Source organism: Mastacembelus armatus, chromosome 1 (assembly GCF_900324485.2).
Source record: "Mastacembelus armatus chromosome 1, fMasArm1.2, whole genome shotgun sequence".
In the NCBI taxonomy this organism is placed as follows: domain Eukaryota; kingdom Metazoa; phylum Chordata; class Actinopteri; order Synbranchiformes; family Mastacembelidae; genus Mastacembelus; species Mastacembelus armatus.
Genome location: NC_046633.1, coordinates 22,860,732 through 22,873,685, shown reverse-complemented (window position 1 = coordinate 22,873,685; position 12,954 = coordinate 22,860,732). Strand labels below are relative to the sequence as shown.

The 12,954-nt window shown below is 41.2% G+C and overlaps 3 protein-coding genes across 5 annotated transcripts; 1 reads left to right on the top strand and 2 right to left on the bottom strand.

Moving 5' to 3' along the window:
* Positions 1–205: 205 nt before the first annotated feature.
* LOC113128449 (lysozyme g-like) lies at positions 206–2,818 on the bottom strand. The gene is made up of 5 exons (XM_026303792.1): positions 2,676–2,818; positions 2,176–2,253; positions 1,841–2,055; positions 517–667; positions 206–449 (listed from the first exon to the last, which is right to left on the bottom strand). Exons 1-5 carry the CDS (start codon positions 2,677–2,679, stop codon positions 307–309), a joined length of 591 nt encoding a protein of 196 aa, XP_026159577.1. The 5' UTR covers positions 2,680–2,818; the 3' UTR covers positions 206–306.
* Positions 2,819–5,036: 2,218 nt separating this feature from the next.
* On the bottom strand, positions 5,037–8,877 carry pglyrp2 (peptidoglycan recognition protein 2). The gene is made up of 4 exons (XM_026303505.1): positions 8,461–8,877; positions 6,316–7,176; positions 5,507–5,717; positions 5,037–5,391 (listed from the first exon to the last, which is right to left on the bottom strand). Exons 1-4 carry the CDS (start codon positions 8,531–8,533, stop codon positions 5,088–5,090), a joined length of 1,449 nt encoding a protein of 482 aa, XP_026159290.1. The 5' UTR covers positions 8,534–8,877; the 3' UTR covers positions 5,037–5,087.
* A 642-nt stretch (positions 8,878–9,519) lies between these two features.
* trappc5 (trafficking protein particle complex subunit 5) lies at positions 9,520–12,930 on the top strand. Of its 3 annotated transcripts, none has more exons than XM_026302320.1 (3): positions 9,520–9,599; positions 9,780–10,074; positions 11,337–12,921. In XM_026302320.1, exons 2-3 carry the CDS (start codon positions 9,805–9,807, stop codon positions 11,631–11,633), a joined length of 567 nt encoding a protein of 188 aa, XP_026158105.1. In that variant the 5' UTR covers positions 9,520–9,599; positions 9,780–9,804; the 3' UTR covers positions 11,634–12,921. The 3 variants fall into 3 exon arrangements, with proteins under 3 accessions (XP_026158105.1, XP_026158106.1, XP_026158104.1); XM_026302321.1 differs by having other exon boundaries at positions 9,545–9,590; positions 11,337–12,930; XM_026302319.1 differs by having other exon boundaries at positions 9,551–9,616; positions 11,337–12,929.
* The last annotated feature ends 24 nt before the right edge of the window (positions 12,931–12,954 follow it).

Below are 12,954 nucleotides of genomic sequence, written 5' to 3'. Positions count from 1 at the left end.
ACATTGAACTCCAATATATCTGACACCTTTAGTTGTGGTTTTCTTCAAAAATAATAAGTTGATATAGCTGCTATAGATTACACTGCCCAAAGAGTATATCTCTGGTTTCCAACACAGTCACAGGATATCATTTCATAAACAAAGCTTGGAAGTCCACTTACTGCCAATTATAGTCACACCAAACCCAATAAACAGAAAAATCGTGTCTGTTTTTTTACATGTTTATTTTGCTTGTATTTTGGCACATGATGCATATTAGCAAGTTTCTTTCATGATCTGTAGGAGGCAGTGTTGCTGTGGACATCTTCAGATTTTAAAGCCACCATGGGTTTCATACCAATGAGCTCTGGCAACAACATCATTGGAGTAGTCTTTCCCTGTTGTGTGGGCATCCACATTAGCATAGGAATGGACATTTCCATCCCCCATATTATAGGCTGCTATTCCTCCTGCAGAGACAAACAAAAATGAGAATGAAACTAAAAAGTGTGAATCTACTGATTAGAGAAAACAAACCTTTCAGCTTCTCCTCCTGGCTCCAGCCTGAAAATTTGCTGCTGATCCGTTTAATAAAATAAACCAAGATCTCGGTGCCTTGGCAGAGGTGTTCCTCACTGTTCCAGGCGCCCTGTGGGGTGTGTCCACCTCCGTTTGGATTAACATCAACCTACAGAAATGCAAATAAAATCGGATGAACTTTACTGTTCTTCTTCTCTTCCTTTGGGCTGCTCCCTTCAGGGGTCGCCACAGCCAATCATCTGCCTCCATTTAACCCTATCCTCTGTATCCTCCTCACCCACACCAACTATCCTCATGTCCTCCTTCACTACATCCAAGAACCTCCTCTTTGGTCTTCCTCTAGGCCTCCTTCCTGGCAGCTCTAACCTCAGCATCCTTTTACCAATGTATTCACTGTCCCTCTGGCCTTCTCTGTACTTCTCCATCAGCATTCTCAAAGCAAATATTGCATCTGTGGTTCTCTTTCTTGGCATGAAACCATACTGCTGCTCACAAATGCTCACTTCTGACCTCAGCCTAGCCTCCACTACTCTTTCCCATAACTTCATTGTGGGACTCATCAGCTTTATTCCTCTGTAGTTTCCACAACTCTGCACGTCTCCCTTGTTCTTAAAGATGGGCACCAGTACACTTCTCCTCCATTCCTCAGGCATCCTCTCACTCTCCAAGATCTTGTTAAGTAGCCCAGTCAAAAACTCTACTGCCACCTCTCCTAAACACTTCCATACCTCCACAGGTATGTCGTCAGGACCAACTGCCTTTCCACTCTTCATCCTCTTCAACGCCTTCCCCACTTCATCCTTACTGATCTTTGCTACTTCCTGCTCTACAACAGTCGCCTCTTCTACTCTGTGCTCTCTAACATTTTCCTCATTCATCAACTCTTCAAAGTATTCCTTCCATCTTTCCATCACACTTGTGGCACCTGTCAACAAATTTCCATCCCTGTCCTTAATCACCCTAACCTGCTGCACATCCTTCCCATCTCTGTCTCTCTGCCTCGCCAACCTGTACAAATCCACCTCTCCCTCCTTAGTGTCCAACCTATCATACAAATCCTCATATGCCCTTTGTTTGACCTTTGCCACCTCTACCTTCACCTTACGCTGCATCTCCCTGTACTCCTGTCTGTTCTCTTCTGTCCTCTCAGTGTCCCACTTCTTCTTAGCTAACCTTTTCCTCTTAACACACTCCTGAACTTCCTCATTCCACCACCAAGTCTCCTTATCTGCTTTCCTCTTTCCAGATGACACACCAAGTACCTACTGTTACTGTACTGTTATTTTTACTGTATGTTATTATTACTGTTATATGCTACAACCTGCATTAGGCCCCAGGCATTATAAGCTCCTCTCCTTGTGTCATAGTCTCCCCAGCCATCATGCAGTGCATTTCCAGCCCTGGACTCTCTGGAGATGATGGCAGCGATGAGAGCTGGATGAATACCATACCGCTTTCCCACCCTCTTGATCATGTCCCTGTACTGACTCATTCTGCCTGCGTCAGTCTGGGCCATGGTTTCTGATGCCCTCACACCTAGAGAGAACCAGATTATAGCATTGGTGCAACACATGATGTGAGCACATATTTAGATCATTACTTCTGAGATGTGTTTTGATCAAATCTGCCTCTGTGTTTCTGTGCTGCTGTCTGTACCTGAGTATCCCAGATTGTCCTGCTGAGCTGTTTGCGCTGAGGCTCCAGATGTCTCAACATCCATGATGTTTCCATAATCTATAAATGTTCAGTTTATTTGATTATTCCTCAGCAATACACCTACACATCCACATTACCACAAAGTATAAGAAGAGCCTGCACAAATTGTCTATATACAAAGAAATCTTTTAACCACTGGGTTAGTTGGAAGGCTATCACTAAGGATTTAATCACCTGTAAAACAGAATGTTAGTTTTATGAGACATCCTGTAGGGATTTTTTTATCTGTCGTTTTTGGTTTGGTTCTTTGGTTATGTGGATATTTATTTGGAGATTTGTGTTAGGTGCCTTGTGGCTTGGTTTCTGTGTGCGCTGTCCTGAGAGTGTGACACCTGATTAACTGATTACAAACATTTCTTCTGTGTGCAGAACACCTAGTGTTTATGTAACACAAGCTAAAAATCAACTTCTATCTAGAGTAAAACAACAGAAGGACTCACCCATTTCTCTGGTTTTGTCTTCTAATGTGCACAGAACTTAGGAAGAGAACGCTTTAAGACGCTGGTTATATTTGTATGTGTACTTTCAGTTTCACTCTGACTCCTCCTGTTCCTGTTTTTGTTGCCTGCAGGGGGCATTTGTAAGCACTGCTGAATGCAGTTGACCAGTGTGGAAAAGGAGATGGAAAGGGGGCTGGTTATCCTCCACTGACTGTCAGACACATTAAAACAGCTGCTCCAACTGTGTCTATAAACCAGCCAGAGCAATGCAGCTTTCAGAAAGCACCATGTAGCATAAAAACTCACTTTCATTTTGCCCATGTTCAGATTTGGAAACAATAATCCTTCATCTTTATCTCACCAAGTTAATGAGCTCACATTTTTCAGGCCTACTGTACAGAATCTTTTACCATATTTACATTTACCTGAATGAAATCAACATCAAATCAGCTCCAGACACAAGAAGACTTTTATTTTTATGCACAGTCAAAAGTGCAGTGTTGTGACAGGAGGGACCTGGACAGTACTGAAACAGTAATACCCAGACCTAAGACATCGCATCTGTAAACGTCACTGTATAACTTCAGGCTTCAAACTTTAAGCCGCCACTGAAGAACCGAGTGGTGTGTCACATAGCTGGGTATAAACTGCTGCCTTAGGTGGGCCAGAAAGAAACATTCCCAACAGGAATCTGTCATTTGCAGTGGAAGCAGACAAACAATAGAAGCAGGAGAGAAGTGATTTAGTTCAGGGTGTGCCCAGATCGAAAGCTTAAGGGGTGACGTGAGTGTGCAAAGATACGCACATGTCCACAAAAGGAAATGTATGTTTACCATTATACATCCTGTGCTGTTCCTTGGCCTCAGTTGTACTGTATCAAATTTCGTCCAAACCTCACTGACCTTCCAGTGGGTCAGTCATTAAAAACATTGTTTAAATGCACAGAACTTTAATTTTTGCTGAGATCCCACAGCACACTGAAAGCTGCGACAAGCTGATTTGGCTTAGTCTATATTTAATGATGCAAATCTGCTGAAATAAAAACAATTTGTCTATAGTCTAAGAAAACAGGGTGCTGCTTCTTAAGCTATTGTGTAACACTAAACCTGGAGATGGCACTGCTGTCAACAAAAGTGTAGCTTAATGAAAAGAATAGCTTGATTGCAAATTTCTGAGTGGGAAACTTTGTCTGGCATTATTTTTCATCCTTACTCTCAATGAAGTCTGTTCTTCTACCAAAATGTGAAGATTTTCTATTTCTTTCCCCTTTTTTGTATTGTTATATGAATATCTTTGTGTTTCGGACAGGGGAGGTTCTAGACCCCTTTTAAGGGGCCTCCCTGTCTGTCATTTCAGCCCCCCTAAAATAATCAACTATCAAACTATCAAAATTTAAAATTTACTTTTTAAAATAAAAATGAAAATAACTAAGAAATGCAGGACATGTTGATTTTAAAAAAATGGCAATGGCTTGTGCTGTATGTCAGCTGAAGGCGGGAGACAATGAAACGTCCTGGTAGGTGGTTATAAAAGGTAGGTAGTGTTATCAGCAACAATAGTGATCACTAAGCCCCCCTAAGGATGAAATCCTAGAACCGCCCCATGATTTTGGATTATTGGTCTGATGAACTAAGAAGATTTGAAATGTCACAGCAGTTTGAAGAAGGGCTATTATCACTAGTTTCTGACTTGGTAGATCAGACAATTAGATATGATTCATTTTAAAAAAATCTCTAACTTGTTTCCACTGATTTCAATGGATTTATTTTTTTCTGAGAAATATTACAGAATCTGATTAATTATCCTTCTAACCACAGCTGCAATGAGGACAGGGTCTGTTATGGCTGAATGACAAAGTCCATTATGCACAGTTAGCTCTCTTTTTTCTTTGAGTGAACACAAATTATCTTGCCATGAGCAGTGATATATACAGATATCAATTTGCTACTGGCTAATGCTTGGCATACAAAAAGGAAAATAGCCGTCCAAACTGAGCCCGGTTCTGCTGGAGGTTTTCTCTTCCGTTAAAGGGAGTTTTTCCTCTAAATCCAGTTGGTGGAAGACCTGATGCAAATGAACAGTTCAACAGTCTCATTATTCCTCTGGGGTTTTTTTTCAGTTTCCTATAAAAAGAGGAGAAAGTAGATGATTGTAAAATAGGACTGACATTCTTAAACATGTCTTTTGATATATTTGTGTTTATCTCTGTCCCACATCAGGGGTACAGGGAAATTCAGTTTGTATTTATCCTTAATTATTTGCCCACCATTCAAATCCACATTGACAATTCTTCAACAGAAGAGTCATCTCATGCAGTCCATGAGATATTAAGAAAAATAAACAGCAGTAACAGTTCTCATACCCCAAAGTGCCATTAATGATGTTTGTCCCAAACTGGTGGTGGAGATCCTGTCATTCCCTGAAGTGTTCCCAGCCTCTTATTTCTGAAAAGAAGGCATCTCCAGGGCAGGTGGTGTAGTTCACCGCCTGTCTGTGGCCGTGGATGGTGAAGTTGGTAATCAGTCCTCCTCCATCTACTGCACATCGGGCTAGACTATGGCGCAACAGGTTCATGGCATGGTGAGACGGCAGGGTGGCTGTGTAGTTACCAATGATGGAGACTCCATACCCAATGTCATTATGCCCCCTGGTGTGTGTTCCAAGGTGGTTCCAACCTCTGCCTTCATAGACGTATCCATCAGAGCCGACCACAAAGCTGAGAGCCCAGAGGTAGAGCAGCTCATGATTAATGAAAGCAATGTGCAGTGACTGGTGTGAGGAAAACTTATATTTATGGAAAAACTGGGGAGATTCAGGTAAAGGCTGGTTACCTGTATCCTATGTCGCTCCAACCACGGTCTTCCTGATGGAATCTCTGCATGGCTCTCATGTCTTTAGAGCATTTTGCGAAGGATAAACAGGGAGAAGATGGCTCATAGGTGTGGTGAACATACAAAAACTGGAGGGGCAGAGATAGAGGGACCGGTGTACCCCGGTATGGTTTTGCCCCCCACTGACAGCGAGGGATGATTTGAGGGCAGTCTGAGGAGAGTATAAGAGAGGATGAGGGTAGGATAATAAAACCACTACAGATATTACCAGGTCCAACTTCTAGGTTTATATTTCCAACACTCTGAACCTGAAGTCTACAGCATGAATGAGGAACTGTCTCACTTCTTCAGTCTGGTGTGAAGTCACTCTCTTAGGTGAACTCTTATCAGCAATATTTATATGATGTGTTTATGTAAATCACTTTTTGTTAAATTAGTATTTTACATTCACAAAATTTTATTTTGTAACAGGCTCAAAACTCCAGTGTTGTTTGGGCTGATCAAGAGAAACTGGACTGTAGTCCTGAATAATGAGAGAGACTTTTAAGAAAGGACAAATCAATATTGAAGAAAGACATTTAATCATCCCAATGTCCAGCTTTTGTATGTGAGCTGCAAACACCTGCCAGACTGATTGATTGGTACTTTTTTAATCAACAGCAATTTTGTGTATATTTCTTATATATTCTCCTTTTTCGATGGCAACAACAGTATATATTTGGGTTTGGGTCACTGTTTGTCGATCTTTTAACACCAGGGTTGCTACATTACTTTACACCTACACATATTTTGTTCGTTTCATAACTCACCCAGGTACTTGTGCACAAATGCCTGCAATCCATCCTTCACTGCCATCCCCACTTCAGTGTCCAGAGCAATCCATTCTGTATTCTCCAACTTCCAGACCAATGCAAGTGTCGCCATCACCTGGCTGTGAAGATCAAGAGCCCCCAGAATGGATCTAGAGATCTCTCTCCGCCTGGGGCTAATGTGGCTGGTCACATCATCCAACCCCTGTCCCTCATGCAGAATGAAACTATAGTATCCTTTCAGAATCTCACTGAGGGCCTGTGGCTGTTCAGAGGCTGATAGGTTGCTGAGGTCCGTGCCCAGTATAGCTCCATCCATGCCCCCATTTATAACAGCTTCAGTAGCTGGAGTGGCAGGCCGGATCAGCTTGAACACCTTAGGGTGGCTCACACTGTCCCAGCATCCATTGGGCCCCATACGATGGGATGGTGGGAAGTCCTGGAGACTGAGGAAGGACAGGCCCAGGGTTCTGCCTAAGGTAAGAGGGATGATCCCATCAGCTGGTGTTTCCTCCATCTTGGATTTTAGTCCTGATTCAATTCCAAGCAGTAAGGGTGCAAGTGCTACTGTAGTGCCATCTGGAGCAAGAACCACCCCCCGTTCTTCTCCATGGTCTGTCACAAGGTGGTGGATAGCCTTGTCAAAAAAACTGAAGGATGACGCATTGAGAATGGCTGTCTCTAGGACCTCAGCATCAGTGAGATTTGATGAGGCACCCAAGAAATGGATGGTCATCGCATCATCATGGCCGGCGGTCCTCCGCAGGGCCCGGACCAGAGCTAGTGGGGACAGACCAGGGTTGGACTCTTCAACCTGCTGCACGGCTCGGATGAAGCTGTCCATGTTGCGCAGGTGGACAACTGATAACAAGCAAATAAAGAAAAAAACATGGAGGAGGGACATGATAGTTACTTAATGAAGTCTTTAGTTACTCCAGAGGATTGTCACACTGTGGCCTTTCCTAAACAGCATCATAAGAGACAATTTAACAAAAATAAATCTCTGCAAATAAAAGAAGGTAAGATATGACTTTTAATAGTTTCTCAAATGTCTGTTGGACCCCTTGCTAACCTTGTTCAGACCTAATTCAGACACTAGAAGACAATTACTAATTAATTAATAACAAGATTTTATTAATAACTTTTAAAGCACTACAAGGCCTTTCTCCAAGTTATATATCCCAGCTGCTACAGCCGTAAAAGCCTGCTCATAGCCTGAGATCTTCTGATAGAGATCTTCTGTATCCCCGATGTTAGAATGAAAACCAGAGGTGATAAAGCCTTTGCAGTTAGAGCTCCCAAACTCTGGAATGACTTACCTGATGAAATAAGATCAGCTGACGCAGTACCATCTTTAAAAGCCCTTGTTAAATTTCACCTTTTCCAGCAAGCCTTCCCTCATCGCCTTTAAATTGGGACGAGCTTTTATCTTCCTTTTATCCTCCTTACTATTTAGGACTTTGTTGTTCTTATATGTCTTTTATTGTAAAGCACTTTGTAACATATGTTTAGAAAAGTGCTCTATAAATGAATTTTATTATTATTATTATTATTATGAGGAAATGTATGTTTTGATTTTTTGAAAACAAAGACCATGTCCAGCATTGTCAGTATATTCTCTGGGCAAAAAACAGCCACTCTCTCCCTCCACTAACTTAGAATACAACAGAGTTAGTTCAGTTTGTGTCACGATTACTAAACAAGGCTAAGCATAAAAATGTATTGTAAAGTAAAAAAGTAAATATCAATGAGATCAGACAACACTGTGGCCTGATAAATTTGACATCAGGTGTAATTGTGGTTGTTGCCGTCCATTGTGACTTTTTCTATTCAGATGAAAAATAAATATATTAACATGTCAATGATCCTGGTTGGATCAAGCAGAAATGGCAAAGCTCAAATCATTCAAGCACACAGGTCTAATTTAATAAATCTAGGAAACCCTGTGAATGTTTATGTAACAGGTATTGTCTCTCTCCTATATGTGTTTTGTGTCTGTACATGTAAAAGTTGTGGTTTGTTCATTTATGTTCAGAAAACAGGAATCATTGCATCACTACATGAGAGGCTTCCTTTTAAAAAGTACCTGCAGCCTAATGGAGAATTTAATTAAAGATAGCATATAGTTTATATAACTGAGCTTACCTGTTGGCCTGCAGTAGACAGTAAAGACGTAGAATAAAGCCAGAATAAAAAGCCTTAGTCCAAGTGAAGTCATGTTGCATCTTCTAGTTGTTGCCTCCGAAATAAGAATTTTTCTGCTAAACCAAACAACCAGAATGAGCTTTTCTTAAGTTAAATGATCAAACCTATAGAGTCAGGGTCATTAGTTGTATCCATACAGCTTGTGAGAGGAGACGAGTGAGTATATTTGTGTAGCTGTAAGTGTATGACTGCAGCCTTGTGTCCCAGTCGGGGAGAGTACAATTTGTACACTGATGGCTCCAAATATTGATTTGGCCTACAGTACATTTTAAAGTGAGTCATGTGCAAACCAAAGTTTTCCACCTCTTCCCAGGTTTATTAAAACAAAGTGATTGATTTAATTATATTAGGTTTTACCACACTTTTCCAGTACGGTCTTAAACATCTTCTTGTTTAATAGAAACAGAACTGAGGTGAACGATAATGGAGCTTTAAGGTTAATGTTTACCATCTCATGTGATGTGTAGCTACATCTGCTGTGTATTCACCAGTGGGAGGAAACATTTTTGTCATTGCTGATTAAATAAACAGTCATCTACATGTGAACATCAAATATAGAGAAATTTAAAAAAAAACAAATAAACAACTGTCTTGTTTTGAGGTGGATTTTGTTATTGCAGGTGTTGATAACCTGTAACTCAACTTTTTACAACAATGGCCTATACATATCTTATTAATAATTTTATGTATGTCAGTGACTTTTGTGGTTTTCACTGGCAATTGAGGCAAAATCAAGAAGTAGAATGTTAATTTGACATCCATATTTTTCAATATGATTGTCGATTGTCTGGTAATAGCTGGTTATTAGGTTTAGAATAAAGTGTTTGTCATTAAACCGTTTTAAAACAAGACTCTAAATGTGAATTTGAGTTATTAATTTTTTGTGAATCCACAGTGGGAATGTGAAAACAATAAACACATTTTATAATGTATTGTAAATAAATAATAAATGATATAAATTATTTTTATACATTGTTTTTCACGTTTTGTGTTTTGATTGGAAATTGCGGTGTCACATGACAGAGTAACGTTTACAGCCGGACCAGGAAATAAACAAAACGACAACAAAAGCAAGTGTAGTAAGTTATCACATGAGGTCCGTAGTTTGTGTGTGTGTGTGTGTGAACATTGAAATGAAAAGTATGGCTGAATAAATAACATGTTATTTTCCTGTTCCGCCTCTGACAGCAGCGTTTTGGTCTGGTTAGCATTAACCTCTTAGCTTGTCTCCATGCTAACACTCTCTGTCCTTGTTTTAGCGCCGCAGCTGCTAATTTAATAACAATGGAGACTCGCTTCACCAGAGGCAAGTCTGCTATTCTGGAGCGGCCTCTGAGCCGACCCAAAACCGAGGTGAGTGTGAGCGCCTTCGCCCTGCTGTTCTCGGAGGTGGTGCAGTACTGCCAGAGCCGGGTGTACTCCGTGTCCGAGCTGCAGGCCCGTCTAGCGGAGCTGGGTCAGCGGGTGGGGGGCAGCCTGCTAGACGTGCTGGTGCTGAGAGAGAAGAACGGCAGGAGGGAAACCAAAGTGCTGAACATACTGCTATTCATCAAGGTACGCACTCAGTGTGTGTGTGCGTGTGGAGGGACAGACCTTACAAGCATATCAGTCCAGATTAAAGTGGACTCCTAAAGTCCATCCATACCCACTTATTCCTATTTAGGATCACAGGGACCTGCTGGAGCCTATCCCAGCTCTCTGTGGGTGAAAGGCAGGGGTCCACCCTGAACAGGTCACCAGTCCATCACAGGGCCACAGAGAGACAAACAACCTCACACACTCACACTCACTCCTATGGGCAATTTAGAGTCACCAATCAACCTGACATACATGTTTTTGGACTGTGGGAGGAAACCAGAGTACCTGGAGAAAACCCACACAAACACAGGGAGAACATGCAGACTCCACACAAGGGGGGCAACAGTGCTAACCACTATTCCACCGTATTTGAGAAGTCATTCATGCAACTTCTTCGTACCATGAAGGTCGCTATGAGTGTTTCATATAAAATACACCAGTAATACCTGCAGAGACATTTGATAACAACAACAGATCCAGAGCAGAACATTATTTGATATAAATAATGTTATAAGTCAGAACTGATTCCAGCTGGAATATCTGCTGCAGTAATAGTAATAGTTCAGTGAGGTCTGTATTGTTTGTGAAGGAAACATATCTTATGCCACCTCTTCTTCTCAGCAGAGGTGGAATTTGATGTTTTGGTTTTATGGCTTAAATGCCACTGTCGGATCAATTATCTTATGATGTAACCATTTATGACATGAGGCACAATAAACTGACATATAATAGGATTGACCTGGTCATATCAAGGGCTTGCAGATCTGTGGTGCTGTGTGTTCACATCATGCCTCTCTGCTGGTCTAGGATATGCTTTCCTGGAGAAGCGTCTGTAAGCTTTTACTGTCATACTTCACTGAGATCGGCACATGTTTCAGAGCCATGAGACCAGTGATGCGACTGCATGTGTTTATTCATCACTATACCCAGCAGTGTATATTTCCCCTCGCCCTGCTCTTTTATACTCTGCTGATGTACCTGAACCTTAATACAAAAACGTAGCAGGTGTGCCTAAGACTTTGCATTGATTAGTGTACTTACATAGTCACTATAGCACTAATGTCAAAGAACGTCAATTAAATAAAGTGGGAAATGAGAGTTGAGTTTATTATTTATATTTAGTGATCAGCTGTAATCTCAGGAGTTTTGAATAATAAATACGTTAGGGTTAGTGTAGTTTTAGTTACTGTGATTCCATTGTAAACTGTTTCTTCAGTCATTTGCCTTGTACTCCATAGGTTTCTGTGTGGAAAGCTTTGTTTGGCAAGGAGGCAGACAAGCTGGAGCAGGCGAACGATGATGACAAAACCTACTACATCATCGAAAAAGAGCCCCTCGTCAACACGTACATCTCTGTTCCTAAGGAGAACAGCACCTTGAACTGTGCAGCCTTCACCGGAGGGATCATAGAGGCCATCCTCACCCACAGCGGCTTCCCTGCCAAGGTCACAGTCCACTGGCACAAAGGCACCACACTCATGATCAAGTTTGATGAGACAGTGATTGCCAGAGACAAGGCCCTGGAAGGCAGATAGGGGAGAGATCAGATGAAAAGGGTGTGTGTGCGTGGAGGTACGATGTTTAATGGACTAGTGTCTCATAAGACCTCTGCAGACTGCGATGAAAGGAACACCTCCACTCAATGTAAAATAAAAAGTGCAAATAATTATTTATATCATTGAATAATCTGCAGAAAATATGCAGTTAATTATTAGGTCTGTAAAGCAACTGAAAATAGAGTGTAAAAGAAAATAAATGAGAGAAATGCACATTATAATTTTCCAGGACAGTTTTTATGTATTGAAACAGGTTTTTTGTCCAATCAACTGTAAAAAAACCTGAAGAGGTTCTGTTTATTATCTTGGATAAAAAACTAGAAATTGTTTACAATTCAGAAAAATGTGTCCTGCCAATATTTATCATGCCTCCAAAAGCTCAATGAAAGTAAATGTTCTCTTCTCCATATTCAGTGATAAAATGACTCCCAACACCCTTTTTTGTGTTGGGTCACATGGTAGTGAACACACCAGCTGTGCACAAGTTTTCGACCCTCCTGTACCCTCCGTGCACTGTGCACTCACACATAGTGTGTTTGAGCCACAGCGTCACTTTAGGGTTATGTTGAATATAAATTGCTGTACTATGGTTGATAACAGCATCTGGACAGGCATTTGTTGGTTTTACAGGCAGGAGGCTGTTGTTGTCTCAGGCACTCTGGAGTGAATTCAATATCTGACTGGTGACTTCTTCCTTTACCGCTGGTTTTCTTCTTTGCAGCAGAAAGGACTTACCAGGTCAAATCCAGAGTGTGACTATCACGGTGTCTATTTATTCATCTGAAACATGATTAATCTTGTGCTGCAAATGATGCAAACAGTTTCCAACACAAACAGCTGAGGGAAAATGTTCCATTTGTGCATCTTACCATATTAGTCAGATAAAACCTGTGATTGTATCTGTAATGATAGGCCTTCTGGGACTGTCTGTGCATGTCTGTACAGCCTAACAAGGATGGGACATGGGGACACCCTTATTTGCTCAGCCTGTAAGTAAGGCATTAGTGACTGGTGTGTGTTTATGCAAAATAATGTTTGTATTTGTATTTTGCTCTTATAAAATGTGAATAAACACAGACTCGATTCTGGGCAAAGACGGGGAATAACAGTCAGTCGTTACATCCTGGATGTTAGGCCATACAGGTTGCTGCAACTGGAAACTTTTAAGTGTTGAGAAATGAGGGAGGGAATGTGAGTAATTTGTCTGATGAAAGAAAAAGAAGTATTACTGTTACTATTTGATAAAAGGAACAAGGCATATTTAATTAAACAAGTATACAGTCAAAGCAAAACAGGCGTT